Below are 13528 nucleotides of genomic sequence, written 5' to 3' on the forward strand. Positions count from 1 at the left end.
TTGTAGAAACGAAATTCCCGTCTCCGTCCCCTCCTTCTTTTGGAACTTAGTTCTGTGGATCTGATTTTAGTATTTGAAATTGCCCTCTATTATAGCCGACAAAACCAGGAAAAATCGTGTGGATTGTCTGGTGCCACAACCGCTACCTTCCTATATACTCCGCAAATTTGTGCGCGGAAGGTGGCAACACATCTAATGCAAGTAAATTAACAAACGGAAACGCCAATAAGAAGAAGCACCAACATACAGATGGGAAAGGCAAACGGAGAATACCAGCAGTTATTGCAATGTGAGTGCATGTGAAGGTAAAGCTACCTACACATTTCAATACTTTTCATGTCACGGTAATGACCTTCCCCCCTGACACACAAACGCATACACACACATAACATATACTGTAGCGAGTGCGTACAAGTGGGCGCAAACGTGCATTGGTGCAAGTGCAATTTTGTAAGTCCTCACTTATATTGCTCTTCTCTTTCCCCAACTTCACTCCCTTCAGTCGAGTGCCCTTTCAATAGCCTTTCTCTGTTCCTCCGTAAGAATCTTTGGGAGCTCCACCGTGTACAGCACCAGAAGATTCCCCCGCTCCGACGGCACATGATGGCGTGGCATCCCTTCACCCGCATATTTGCGGATTTGTCCAAACTTGGTGACACCCGTCTCTACCAACGACAACACGCGACCATCAAGGTGCTTCAGTGTTTTGTTAAATCCCAACAAGGCCTCTTTAAGCGTGAGTTCCACTGCCGTTGAAAGGTCGTCGGGAACGCCCTCCTTGCCGCTGCTCATGCGCGCAAACTCAGGATGTGGAATGGTTACTATTGTAAAAATAAGGTCACCTGGCATTTTATTTGGTTGCTGGTCAGCCTCCATTTCATACGTCATTTTGTACCCATTGGGCGTGCCTTGCTCAATATCAATGCTCACTGAGGAGCTGCCGCGAACTAGCCGATGCCCACCACAGACGGGGCACTTTCTCCTAACAACGCGGCCACCACCACCACACTGCCCACATACCTGTTCAATTTGTTGTATGAATCCCGGTGCAATTTGGACTCTCCGAACAACGCGCCCACCGCCCCCGCAGTGGGGACACTTAACGTAGTCGTCTTTGCTTCGTGCTCCTGTGCCACGGCATTTGCGACATATTTTTATGCGCGGTAACTTAGCGGTGTGGGCGGCACCCTTATACATGTCTTCAAGGGTCACAAGCAACATCAACTCTTCATCGGACCCACGGTCTGCGTTACCACCTGATTCTCCGCCAATAAAGGAGAAAAATGTATCAAAGATGCTCTGATGTCTTCCCTGTTCTTGGGGTTTTTCATACTTCTTCAACCCCTCGGTACCAAGTATATCATATATCTTTCGCCTCCTGCGGTCTCCAAGCACTTCGTACGCGCGCTGAATACGTTGGTACATGACGCGCTGCGATTCCCCCGCCACGTCAGGGTGGTGCTTCTTTGAGAGTTTACGCCATGCTGATTTGATATCACGCTCACTCACGTCTTCGTGCTCCGCATCAAGCCCAAGAACTCGATAGTAATCATCCTCCTCTTCGGCATGTACATTCCGGAAAAAAGCAATGGTTATGACAACGCTTAGTCGAGTGAGTCGGAAAAGGGGCGAAGACATTGTGCAGCGCATCCCCAAAGCAACTAAAATACACGTATACCAGTTATACCCAGCGAATATATATATATATATATATATATATATATATCCCGATAAATGCGCGGCGTCCCTTGCGCCTGCGCAGGGCAAACAAATGAGAAGGAAGGATGAACGGCCTGCCTTCAACTCACTCACTGGCGCTGTGTTGTCCAACACACTCACAAAAGTGAAAACTATGCCTCCCTTTCTTCTCGCCTCCACTCTTCCGTGCAGTTACGGAAGGTTACCGGCGTCGGGTATCGGTAGGTTGAGAATCAGCGCTAGCCCTTCTTCTTGTGGCAAAATTAACTCGCTATAACCAACTAATAACTCCACACACGCACACACCACCTCACCCCTCAAAGAAAAAAACAGAAGAAGGAGAGAGAACAAATATAGTTTGCACTGAGTGAAAAGCCATCACGATTCCTTGAACACGAAACATAATACATACGTCCCTCAAAAATTGTATAATTTGTAACAACTTACACCAAGAAGTTGCGCCCCGCTTCCTTTTCCTGGCGGAGCAAACTACTGGAAAAAGACGCACGAAAGCCATACCCTGGAATCGCATATATATATATATATATATTAACGAAGTTAAAAGAAAGTGATTCAAGTTGTAAAGCAAAATGTATCAAACAAACAAACGGCACGTGTTATCTATGGTCAGAGGATAAACCACTCACTTTTTCTCTATATATGTATATAGGCGTGCTGATGTCCTACCGCACTGCCGTTGCACATAAATTGCTACTCGCATAATGCGTCTACCGCGGGTGTCATGGGGATGTGCTGCTTGCACTCCTCCCTCAATGTTATCCACGCGGTGCCTAATGATGGAGCGCTTACGAAGGCAGAAACAACGCCAAGTAACCCATTTAGATTCTTCTTCAATAAAGTTTGCTCATCCTTTTTAGAACGCCGCCGCTGCAGCCAAGTTTCAACATGGGCCGCGTCACACCCTCCGTCAAGAACAACGTCATACAAGGAGCATGAGGCACTTGAGAGTTGCGACACTTGCAATGATGCGAAGGCCCGCCGCGTCAGTGGGACGCCCAGCGGAACACTAATGTTTTGCCAGAAACCGAGGGCTGGGTAATACGCCCAAAGAAGTTCACTGTGGGCGCAACGGCCTGAATCAACTAAGGCATTAGTGCGTTGTGAAGAGCACTCAATTCCAACTTTCATAGCTCCCCCCAAGATGAGAAACGCCCCATGGGGATGGCCCGGTACGACGGCAGCAGCGTGACCATATCGCGCAGCAGGCCACCCGCCATTCCCCTTACACTCAAAAAACCTCCCGCTAAGATCGGCACTTTTGTTTGGAGATAGTGACCACCAAGTTATGTGGGTTGCGTGAAACATGTAGAGTTCTGCAGTGGGTTCTAGGCTACCACTAATGGAAGATGACTCACACAGCCCGCCGAACACAAACATGTGTCCCATCCAGTGTACGGCTGCATGGCACGCTACAGGAGGGGGTGGCAACAAACCGAGCGATACCCTTGCAACTCCGTGAAAGGGACCGGTACCGGCAGACGGTAAATCATGCCATGATGGAACGGGTTGCACGCTTTGCCACACTCGCATACTGGGATCTAGGTACATAAGTTCATTTGACAATGCCGCTTCGGATGCAATCAGCACCCTATTCGCCACACGCATGCCAACCCTATCCAGAGACGCGCCACAAACTTCTCCACGAAGCTTACAACCCCCAAAAAGCCACACCTTCCCCTCAACTTCAACGGTGGAATGAAAAATGCGCCTAGTCGAGGGCGTGGCCGCTGCGCCACAGTTGTCGGATACTCCAGAGCTACTTCCTTCTGTCTTTAGTACACTCCAGCGCCGCTGCTGAAGGTTGTAACAGTGCAGCTGCGATCCGCAGGAAGGGGGAGTGGGAGCAGCAATAACGGATCCCTCGCTGATGACTCGCCTCTTCCTGGACCGTCTGTTCCTCACACGCGGTAACTGAACCGTTGGTGGTGGTTCGGGTGCATGCCTCGGCAACGTAGACAGAGTAATAACGTGATGTGACGCGCACTCCGCGATGAGGAAGCATGCGTCGTTACCGTACTTGTATGCCCACACCGTCAGACCCATGCAACGACCGTACCCCCGTTTCCCGGAGTGCCGTTGCGGAGACCCCTTGCTTTCACTGACTTGTACCCACCTGGGGCGTCCGCGTGATGCGGCAAGTGCAACGGCATTGCCAGAGGAACAGGAGGATGGTCGACGGACGTGGCTCACATCCCGCGCATTCCACATGAAAACTGTCCTGTCTTCTGTTATCTTATAGACAGTGCCCTCTACCATACAAAGTACACCGTCGTTGCCTAATAAGCTGTTTTCCTCTCCGTGTCCTTCTGCAATGCAGTGAAAAACTGAGTTTCCCCTCAACGGTTGTGGAGATGTTCCACCCACATCAGACATAGATCCAACACCGGTCGAAACGGCTTCTGTTGCTTGGGGAAGCATAACAATATGCAGCCGAAGCGATACACTAAATGATTCGCAATTAAACGTTGCAGTAACTTCACCAGATAGGAATGTCGGTGCGTTTTCTTTGCTTTCCCCAAACAGAGACAGACGGGGCTGATCCTTCGGAATTTGACCAACATGCAAACGCTGCACCGCTAGGACATCACCCCAGTCCCCCTTTCCTACAATTTCCACTAGCTGGGAGGAGTGTTTATTTTTTATCCTCTCACCCTCATGTGCACGATCAATTAAGAAAACGAAAAGCCCTAGCCAATCGCCGTCAAGTGATGCAGGTTGACCACTCTGCACTTCTCCACTAAGCAACAAAGTGTGGATTGACGTGGTCGCCATAAGAGAGCACGAAAAGTTTCCATCCTGATTTTCACCTTCGGCTGTTTTTTCCCCATGCCCCTTTATCTCACGCTCCGCGTTGACCTCTCTTTCTGCTTTACATAAAAGAGTCGAACTGTACAAAGGACGTCCTTCCTTTCTGTCTCTGCATCCAGGGACAAATAGAAGTCCCAGCCGACCTTCTTGTACATACCTACTCACGTCTTCAGCTGAATCTATGCTCGCGCTGAGCAGCTCGATGCAAATGGGGAGGTGCTCGTATACACGCGACATATTTTTCTCAGATGCGTCAGCCACCGTTGCCGCTTTTACATTGGGCCGCAACTGCAGCCTCGCAAGGCCCCAATACTCCTGCAGCAAATCGCTCCGTTTGAGTGGAAGCCAATCTGTTACCACCAGGTCCTGCTCCAGGGACGTTCCTTCCTTTAAACCCCTTGCTGCTTCAGCTACCGGCGTCCCTGAAGAAAATTGCTCGTAAGCGCTACGAACTACGGAGTCAAGCCGTAACGATCCCAGCGCATAGGCACAAGCATCACTTCCTGGAAGCATCTGCCAGAGTGACATCATTAACACCTTCCGATGGTCCGACCACTCGTGTGCCTCTAGACGCCAATTCGGTGTAATGTTGGCTCTTAACAAGGACTGCCTCACGCCTGGCGCTGGTGTGGCGTTAGTAGATGCTAAAGCAAAGACACTTGACACGCGGGGTGACGTCGATTTCTTCTTTCGTGACTCAGGGCTTTGTGCTCCACCTTCACCATCTCTATTATGCCTTCTCCGCTCAGATGCGAGTAACTGGACCACAACCGGCACATCGAAACTTTCACGTTTCTCTGGTGCTTGTCGTGAAGGATCCTGCACAACGGATAGGTTACGTACTTCGACAGACACCACTTCCCACTCAGGCAGTAACTCCTTCGTGACCTTCGAAGTTTCCTTTTCCTCCCTATCTTTACCATTTGACTTACCCGAGACGCTACGTTGGTGGAGGATCCTCCCGACTTTCGTCGATTCCCCCTTTGTTCCTTCAAGCGCCAATTCATCATGTTTTAGAGACCATGCGAGAGTAAGAGAACCCTCAACTTTTGCACCAGCAGCCGCTTCGTTCACGTGGGCCCCACATTCAGCCAACTTCAGGGATACCCTGCCGCTGGTGTTGGCGAGATGATCATCCACAGCCGACACAGCTTCAAGCACGTAAGTGGTAGTAGGCGTCTCACGTTGTTCGTCACTGGAAGGAGTCTCGGAGCCGGAAAATCTACATGTGGGCACGACACTACAAACGAGCTTCGTTCGTACGGCATAACGCTCACGTCCCTGTCGCAGTTCATCGACGGAAAACTGTCGAATGAAAGTTTCTTCATCAAATGCATCACAACGCCAAGTGGCCTGAACTGCAGCGGCGCAAGCATCCACAGTTACTTGCGAGGCATAGGCTTCTCGTGTAGTCGGTGAATTTTCCTCCCACACCCACCCGTTCTTGTGCCACCGCCCGAGGATGACCTCACAACTTATGGCTAACCTTCCCGCTTCCACCGTTCCGCCACTACAATCGAGACTGCCGAGGTGAAACTCCGCAACCACTGGCCACCAACAGAAGGGCACGAACAAACGTTTCGACCGCGTTGGCACTGGCGGACGGCGGCTTCGCGCGAAGAGGAGCGCATGTTCACCAAATGAAAGCCAATGCCCGGCACCGGACGCCGAGGGAAACTTTCCAACTGCCTCGAGGGAATCATGGCTAACCGTAGGCCCCTCCAACTCAGTGAGGAGTTGGGTGTCCACCGCGTCCCACTCATGGACCCCCAACAACAGCGAGAAACCATCGGTAACACAGTCGTGCAGCTCCACACGCTCGACTCGACCACCCAAGGGCCAGATGGTTGGAAGTTGAATGTATGAGAAACTCCAGTGACTACTTAGCGAAGGCACCACATTGACGGCCGTAGCAGCCACAGTGCAGTGTCGCGACGTCGGTTCCTGCTCCGGCAAATCTCGATCAAACAAATCAAGTGGCAAACTGCACAACTCACCACCCAGAAATCGGAGTCTAAAGATTAGCGACGGCCGGTGTAAAGGTGCGGAGGTGCAGCGCCAGCCAATGCACGAAAGCCATGTACCAAATGTAACTTTTTGGAACCACTTATACCGTAGCAGTGCAGAAATGTTTCTCCCGGGATCTGCGCTATTGAACGGTACCCATATATCTTTTGGAATTACCTCCCCGCTCTTGAACCCATCTTCGTCACGTGAGGGTGCACGAATTTTCACAGCCCCTTCACCAACAGGCAGACATACATTGGTATAGTAAACCTCATCATCCTCTGCATTTCCAGTCTCCGAGGGGTTGTGAATGGGAGACGCTTCAACAGCATTGTCATTCCGTTCCTTCGCATCGTTTTCCAGATACAACGAAACGCGTACTTCGGTAGCACCGTTCGGAGAACACACGAGTCGCTCAGTGAAGTGAGGAGTGGATGCACCACTACAATCAATTCCATCATTACTTTCAACATCTTTGAAGGTTCCGTGTCGATGAGAAGGAAGAGTGAAGGGTAGGGACTTCACTGTCACCGCACCACAGTGCAAACTAACATATGAAAGCGGTCCTCTCCCCCTTTTACTATTTCTACGACCACGGGCACGTTCACCTTCAGTTTGCATGTGAATCACACCCTTAAGCTTCAATAACTCTACTCCCAGATGTCGCTGAAAAAACACATTACGCGGGTCGTACAGCACACCAGAGTGCAAGAGCGGACGGCATGTCACGTGCATTTGCCCCACAGGGTAGTTCCAACTGCCACTGTCGTCTGCAGTCATGGGGCGCATGGGACGTTGCCGCAACTCGACGCAGAGGGAGTTGCTGCAGAGACCCCCATCCTCGGACGGCAAAAGATTTAACACAAACCGACCACTTATCATGCGATGTCTCACACTCTTTTCCACAGAGTTACCCGGCACCGTTTGAGTCCTTCGGTAGAGGTGCACTTCGAGCTCGGACGAATTCTGCACGCAAATCAGACCTTGCCAACCGGTTGCGCCACCGTCGAAAGGAGAACATGCCGTTTCCAATCGTACTGTTTGTTTTGATTTACCGTTGTTATACAGAGCATCTCCCAAAACCACCAACTCCAGGCAGTTACCATCATCAGGGAGGACGTTCCACCCGTCAACCTCAACTGAGTCCACACGTAGATCCACCAATACAATGAATGAAGGATTGCCATCCACCATCGCGTGATGGTCCTCATGCTTTCCACTGTGCTTTTCCTTACGCTGAGGGCCTTTCCCATCATCGAATTGCACTTCCTCATTGGATGAGGGAGGTGGGACAGTGGTAGTTACCTGCATTGAGTTCAAATGAAGCGGCCCCTGCTCAACGGACACCATCAAAACGCCGCACCGTTGGTAATCGTCACTGCTGTTGCGGCAGCTTGCATCGCTTACAAAGATAGGAACAGCATAAGTCCCCTGTGATGGCGTGCCCTTCCAACTTAACCATCCCTCGCCAACCGTACTGAACGGACTCCAGCCGTGACGCAGTTGAAAAGATATCTGTTGCTGTGCATCGCCAGAAAAACAAAAGGGAAGTATACATCTTTCTCTCCACCTGCTGCGTTTCCCTTCGGTCTCGAAGGGAGTTGCGCCGGTACAGTCTCCATAACAAACTTTTAGGGAATCTGCCTCTCCCTCCGTGCACCGAAGCGTCCAAGATGAAGCAGTAAGAGACGGCGGGCTGAGCGGTCCCCTTTCCCCATTCACGCAAACGCTTACGATAAGCGATACTCGTGTATCTTTCCGCGGTGTCTCAACAACAACGTTATGGGAAAAGGTAAATTCATCAATATAAATTGACAAGTAGGATGGGAATGAGGATGCAGGTGTCTCCACGTGGTCCTCCGATGCAGCCAACATTTGTGGGACACTTGCCATTGTACAATCCATTGGTGATATTTGATTGACGGAGAGAGGAAGCGCATACCGCCAAAATCCGTAAGAGGGATCAAACCAACTCCACTGGACGAGCACTTCTCCGGAAAGATGGTATGAGCCATCAATTTGCGCTGCAGCTGTGAACAGAGGAAGCCAACAGCCTCTCATTCTCTCCATTACAGCGGCAGGGACAGTGTCCCAGTTGAGATGAAGGAGAGCAAATGATGTGGGAAGCATCTCAGCCTCTTTCTGCTCCCCTCGCAAACATGTCTTTTGTTTCCCACCCACTTCACGATCGGGGGAGCCTAACTTCGCCCTACTTGACGATTCTGCCAGCATCTGCAGTCGAACAGTTACAACATTGCGTTCACCATCAGCGTCCTCTCCGGTATGACTATATGGACGTTCAAACAGCATCGTACTGCCAAAGTGAGGGGTCATACCCACTTCCTTTGAGGTATGCCATGACATGTGCCCTACGCCGACAACGAAGGATGTTAGTATCGTTTTCACCGACACACCCTCCTTTCCATCACGCTGCGACCTCACCGGGGCTGCTGAAATTTGCCCACGTTCCCTGTATCGTGCTCCAACCACAGTCAGCAACAGAAGTGAATGTCTGCTGCATCTGTCATGCTGCTCCTGCTCAACCTTGCCCGTTTCCTGTCCACCACGGTTTGTGTTGTTATCTTGTGCAAAGTTATGAAGGTAGTGCAGCTCCACGTAACCGATCGTTGGAGGTCTTCCTTCCGCCACCGTCGGTGGCGTTTGCGGGTGGTGCAATTCATATAAGCTAGACCCAGAGGAATCTGAAAAGCACCTGGCCAAATTGAGCGTCACGACCCCCACGTTCACGGTACTTTCCTTCTCAATTTTCGGTGCGGCTTTCGAGTCACCACCAACGTCCACAGCGTCATTATCCACTATGCGAGAAAGCGAAAGCTCGATAGTCGGAGGTGGCGGGCGTCGTCTGTGATCAGCGCCCGGCGGTGCGGGTGGCCAATGCAAGTACAATTTCTCTGCAGCGTCTCCTGTGTGTTGGGAACTTAGCCCGCCGAAGTTACTCACTGCACTACTGCGGGTGCTGCATCCACCACGAAGAACAGCCGCCCTGGGTGAAGCACCGAACAAAATACCCGTTACCCGTTCCTTATTACTTCCCTCTTGTTCCGGGCACGCGGACCCCGTTTCTCTAACATTTACGATCCATCGAGGAGACGCCGCATTCGCAGTAGCGGGAAGCCAGTCCTTTGAATCGTGGCGCCGCAAGGAAAAAACTTTTCCAAGTTGCAATTCCACTGACGCAGCGATATGTGGTTGAGGCCAAGTCCAGCGGATCTCGTCGTTTCGTTTAATAACTGAAGAAGTAACCTCAGCGGTAAGCAAACCAAAAGGAATATTAAAATGTGGCGAAATCGACCGGGGATGTACCCTCATGAATATGCGGCGACACGATTGCTGCTGACGGTAAGTGAGAAGATCTACGCGGTCTTGCGCAGAAAGAGACAATTCACCTTCAGCCACAGTGACTGTGTTACAAATTTCACTCCCGGCGGTTGTCTTTCCACCAGGCGTCTCAGAGGCAAGTGTATTTCCGTGGTAACGAAAGCACACAACCACGTTAAAGTTATCGGTTAGTGGAAGGAAAACAGCTTCACGCAGACAAAAACCGAAACCACCCGCGGACAGCAGCACCAAGTTTGATTCGTGTGTAAAATCTCCTGATTGTAGCCGAAGAGTTATGTCCGGCAACATATCCGTGGGTTTGAGGCCAAGAACCTCCCTCCACCGTGCCTCACAATGACGCCCCATGTGCCACAACCTCCATGGTAATTGTACCTCCACACGTTCCAACCGTAACCAGTGGCCCCTGTCAAACCGATTGTTGTGGGCAGTGGAGGCACTGGGGAGGCCGACGTTGCTCCACGTAGGGCGCAGCGCAGCGCCCATACCGATAACGACCTCTTTAGACAGATCTCCAACGCAGCCAAATGACCAGCGGATAAACAGAGAACCGCAGTAACGGCGTTCGCCACCTGAAGAGTGGTTGGAAACCAGAGGCAACCACACCCCATCGCACGAAGCTGTAGTCCAGAAACCTGAAGTGGCAACGCGGGTAATATCAACAATTCCAACAGATTTGCCTTCGCCGCCACGTCCGTCACCAACAAGGACCTGCACGATCAGATGTGTTGCAGCTGCCGCAATGCCTACTCTGCACGTGGAATTCCAGTGAGGGTACTCGTAAGAAGCAGCGGGAGTAACAAACGGGTTGAGGTCAGACTTGGGAAGAAGCTGCACACTAGCGTGGAGGAAACCCTCAACATTTCCACCAGCGCCGCCATCGTTTCCGCCCTTACCGTCACTGCAACGCGATGATGAATTCACGTCAATACGCAGGTCGCTTGCCTTCACAATACACACCTCTATCGAATTCCATCGCAGAGCGGGTGTAAGACAAGGGGACGCGATGTACTTGGGCACTGACAATGGAGAGGGAAACAGGACAGGTTGCTGAAGAACCTCCTCATTTCCCGCGGTCACAGAGGAAGAACTGGCGCCCGCACTAGAGAACACACAAATGTAACTACAGTGAACCCACCCTACAGTGGGGGAACTGTCGTCCTCACCATGCTTATGGTATCCAATGTGGTTCTTATATTGTAATGGTAACCACACGTGACCTACATCCTGCCTTAACCCAAGGGGAGCAAAAACTGCGTGACCAAACAGCACTTCCTGTGATACTGAACTGTGCAACGTAATTAAAACCACGGGATGCGTCTCGTTAACCGTGGCTTGAACGACGGTGTCAAAATGGGAAACTGGACTGCGTCGGGTCTCGGACCACTCGTTGTCGGTGTAGGCACTGAAGAAAATATCACTCATTTTAGTTTCCTCAAGGAGTATTTCGCAACCACCAGAAACGGAAAGCGCTGTTACAGGCCACGCTGCACCCGCATCAACGTAAGGAACCACCTTTTGTAGCACCACCGCAGACACATTCAGTTCAACGGAGCACATCCACCCCGTTCCACTTTGTTTCCACTCACATTCCTTTGGCAGACTAATCTCACTTGGAGGTGCGACTGTGTCGAGTGTTTGACACGATTTCCTGAAGAAGCAGTCCGTTGCGATCCTGATTGTCCTCATCCAATGTCTAACACTTTTTGTTTCACCGACAACAGCTGGAACCCTAACTAAACTCGCTTGCGCACTTATCGTTTGCCCTCTGTTCACAGACACGAACTCGGTCGGGGGTGCTACGGCACTTGGGAGGTCCACCGCAGTCAACGGTATCGGGAGCATCGAGGACTCCTTCAGTGAAGCTAATAGTGAAGCAATCGGCACAAGTTGAGAGGAAGCTACTGTCACCCATGCCTTCGCCGCTTCACGCGACGTGTTATTTAGCTGTAAGGGTTCAGCGGTCGCCTCCGCATCGGTCTGGCAGTTAGGCATCGCATTGTGGTTGAACATCTGAAGCTTTACAGAGACAACGGAACAAGCAACTATGTCGTCACCGACAGCCAGCAAGGCATCGCTCCAACCACTGGTGCGACACAATGACCCACTGAACGGAGAACCATACGCTAACACGTTCGCATCCGCCCCACACAACACCAACCGGAACAGAATGCCACCCTCAACTACACTCCGGCTAGTGGCATCACCAGCACCTTGGGTGGCAACATTTACTTTTTCTTGTTTAAGTTCATCACTACCGTTAGGTTCACAATCATCCCATCGGGACATATCTAGTAGTAGTAGCCATCGTGCTCCCATATGTTTCGGCTGCTCCGCAAGCACAACAACCATTGTATCTGCCTGTTCTTGAGTGGCTGCCTCCATATTTCCCTTTGGCACTTCTACCACGCCCGCTCCACAAACTGGTGCCTCACCGGTACCGACAGCAGTGGATCTACCAGAAGGAGCAGAGGTAGCTTCACCACAACGTTCCTCAGCAAATCCTGTCGAGGGAGCCGTCCCGTGATCCAGTGATAAGGGATTGTTGTCCGGCGGTAACCCCGGTTGCGTTGTCTCAACTGGAGGTTTAGTTGCGAGTGGAGCAGCTGCTTCCTCTATTTCTACCGCAAGCAACTTCGGCTCTATGAATATCGAAGCTTGCAGTGACGCGCTAGTGTACTCCTTTGCCACATCCCCCATTGCAAAATTGACCGTTTGTACACCATATTTCATAATTTCAAGACTGACATCTGCAAGAACCTCCCAATGCGACTCAACTGCCGCCGGTGCTTTCTCCTCCAACTTTTCTTCGTCCTCAACATGTGGCAACGCTGTTATTGAGGAAGGAGGCGAATCTTCAAACGACGACCAGTCTCCATCCACGAGATTGTTAACGGGGAGTTTAGCCTCTCCCCCTCCTCCTTTCATAACTTGTTCCTGCTGCTCTGCTCGACTATACCAAACCTGACACATAACACTCTTTACGGATTCACACCCATCTTTCTGGATCCCGTCTGTTTTGAGTTGTGTCACAACAAAAGAAACATCCATGAGGTTTGTATTTGCTGCGCACTGAACTCGCCTTACGCCCTTCTCATCGGTTTGTTGGTTGGCGGCCACCCCTTGCAGACTTATCTCTACACCACGCGGAGTGGTGAATGAAACATAAAGCTGTACAGAACCGCCAACACTACCGGCGCTTGGCTGGGCGCAACGCTGCACTAATTCCTCTGGTTGGAGACAAAAGCGCCGAATTTCAAGCCGCGCGATGGTTAATTGACCCCCGGGCGCCTCCATTCGGTGGTGCACTTCAGCGGAGGTTTCTTTCAATGGAAAAGAAATGACGTTATTTCCGTCCCTCTTTTGGAAACGAGCGTTGTGTGCGCTTACAAACGCGCCTCCTAACACTCTGTTTTCCCCCCACTAAACATACAGAGGGATAAGGAGAAGCATGTAAATCGCAAAAATAAACAGAATACAAAAATTGAAAGTGAGACAACATAAATATACGGAATGCAGTTGTGAACGTTTTTGGCGTGTAACATAAGACCTTCAATACAAAAAGAAAATGCACACATATGTTTCCCCTGATTTCCAACTTTCTTTTACTAATGTTTGGCACCATTCTCGCAAATAA

The 13528-nt window shown here is 50.9% G+C and overlaps 2 protein-coding genes across 2 annotated transcripts; both read right to left on the reverse strand.

Moving 5' to 3' along the window:
* Positions 1-498: 498 nt before the first annotated feature.
* TEOVI_000148100 (chaperone protein DNAj, putative) lies at positions 499-1650 on the reverse strand (the record flags this gene model as incomplete). The annotated part of the gene is made up of 1 exon (XM_067224701.1): positions 499-1650. One exon carries the CDS (start codon positions 1648-1650, stop codon positions 499-501), a length of 1152 nt encoding a protein of 383 aa, XP_067080802.1.
* Positions 1651-2409: 759 nt separating this feature from the next.
* TEOVI_000148200 (uncharacterized protein) lies at positions 2410-13188 on the reverse strand (the record flags this gene model as incomplete). Its single annotated transcript, XM_067224702.1, has 1 exon — positions 2410-13188. The coding sequence occupies one exon, from the start codon at positions 13186-13188 to the stop codon at positions 2410-2412; it is 10779 nt and encodes a 3592-aa protein (XP_067080803.1).
* Positions 13189-13528: the final 340 nt, after the last annotated feature.

The sequence above is a fragment of the Trypanosoma equiperdum genome (genome assembly GCF_001457755.1).
Source record: "Trypanosoma equiperdum strain OVI genome assembly, contig: ctg_373, whole genome shotgun sequence".
Lineage (NCBI taxonomy): Eukaryota > Euglenozoa > Kinetoplastea > Trypanosomatida > Trypanosomatidae > Trypanosoma > Trypanosoma equiperdum.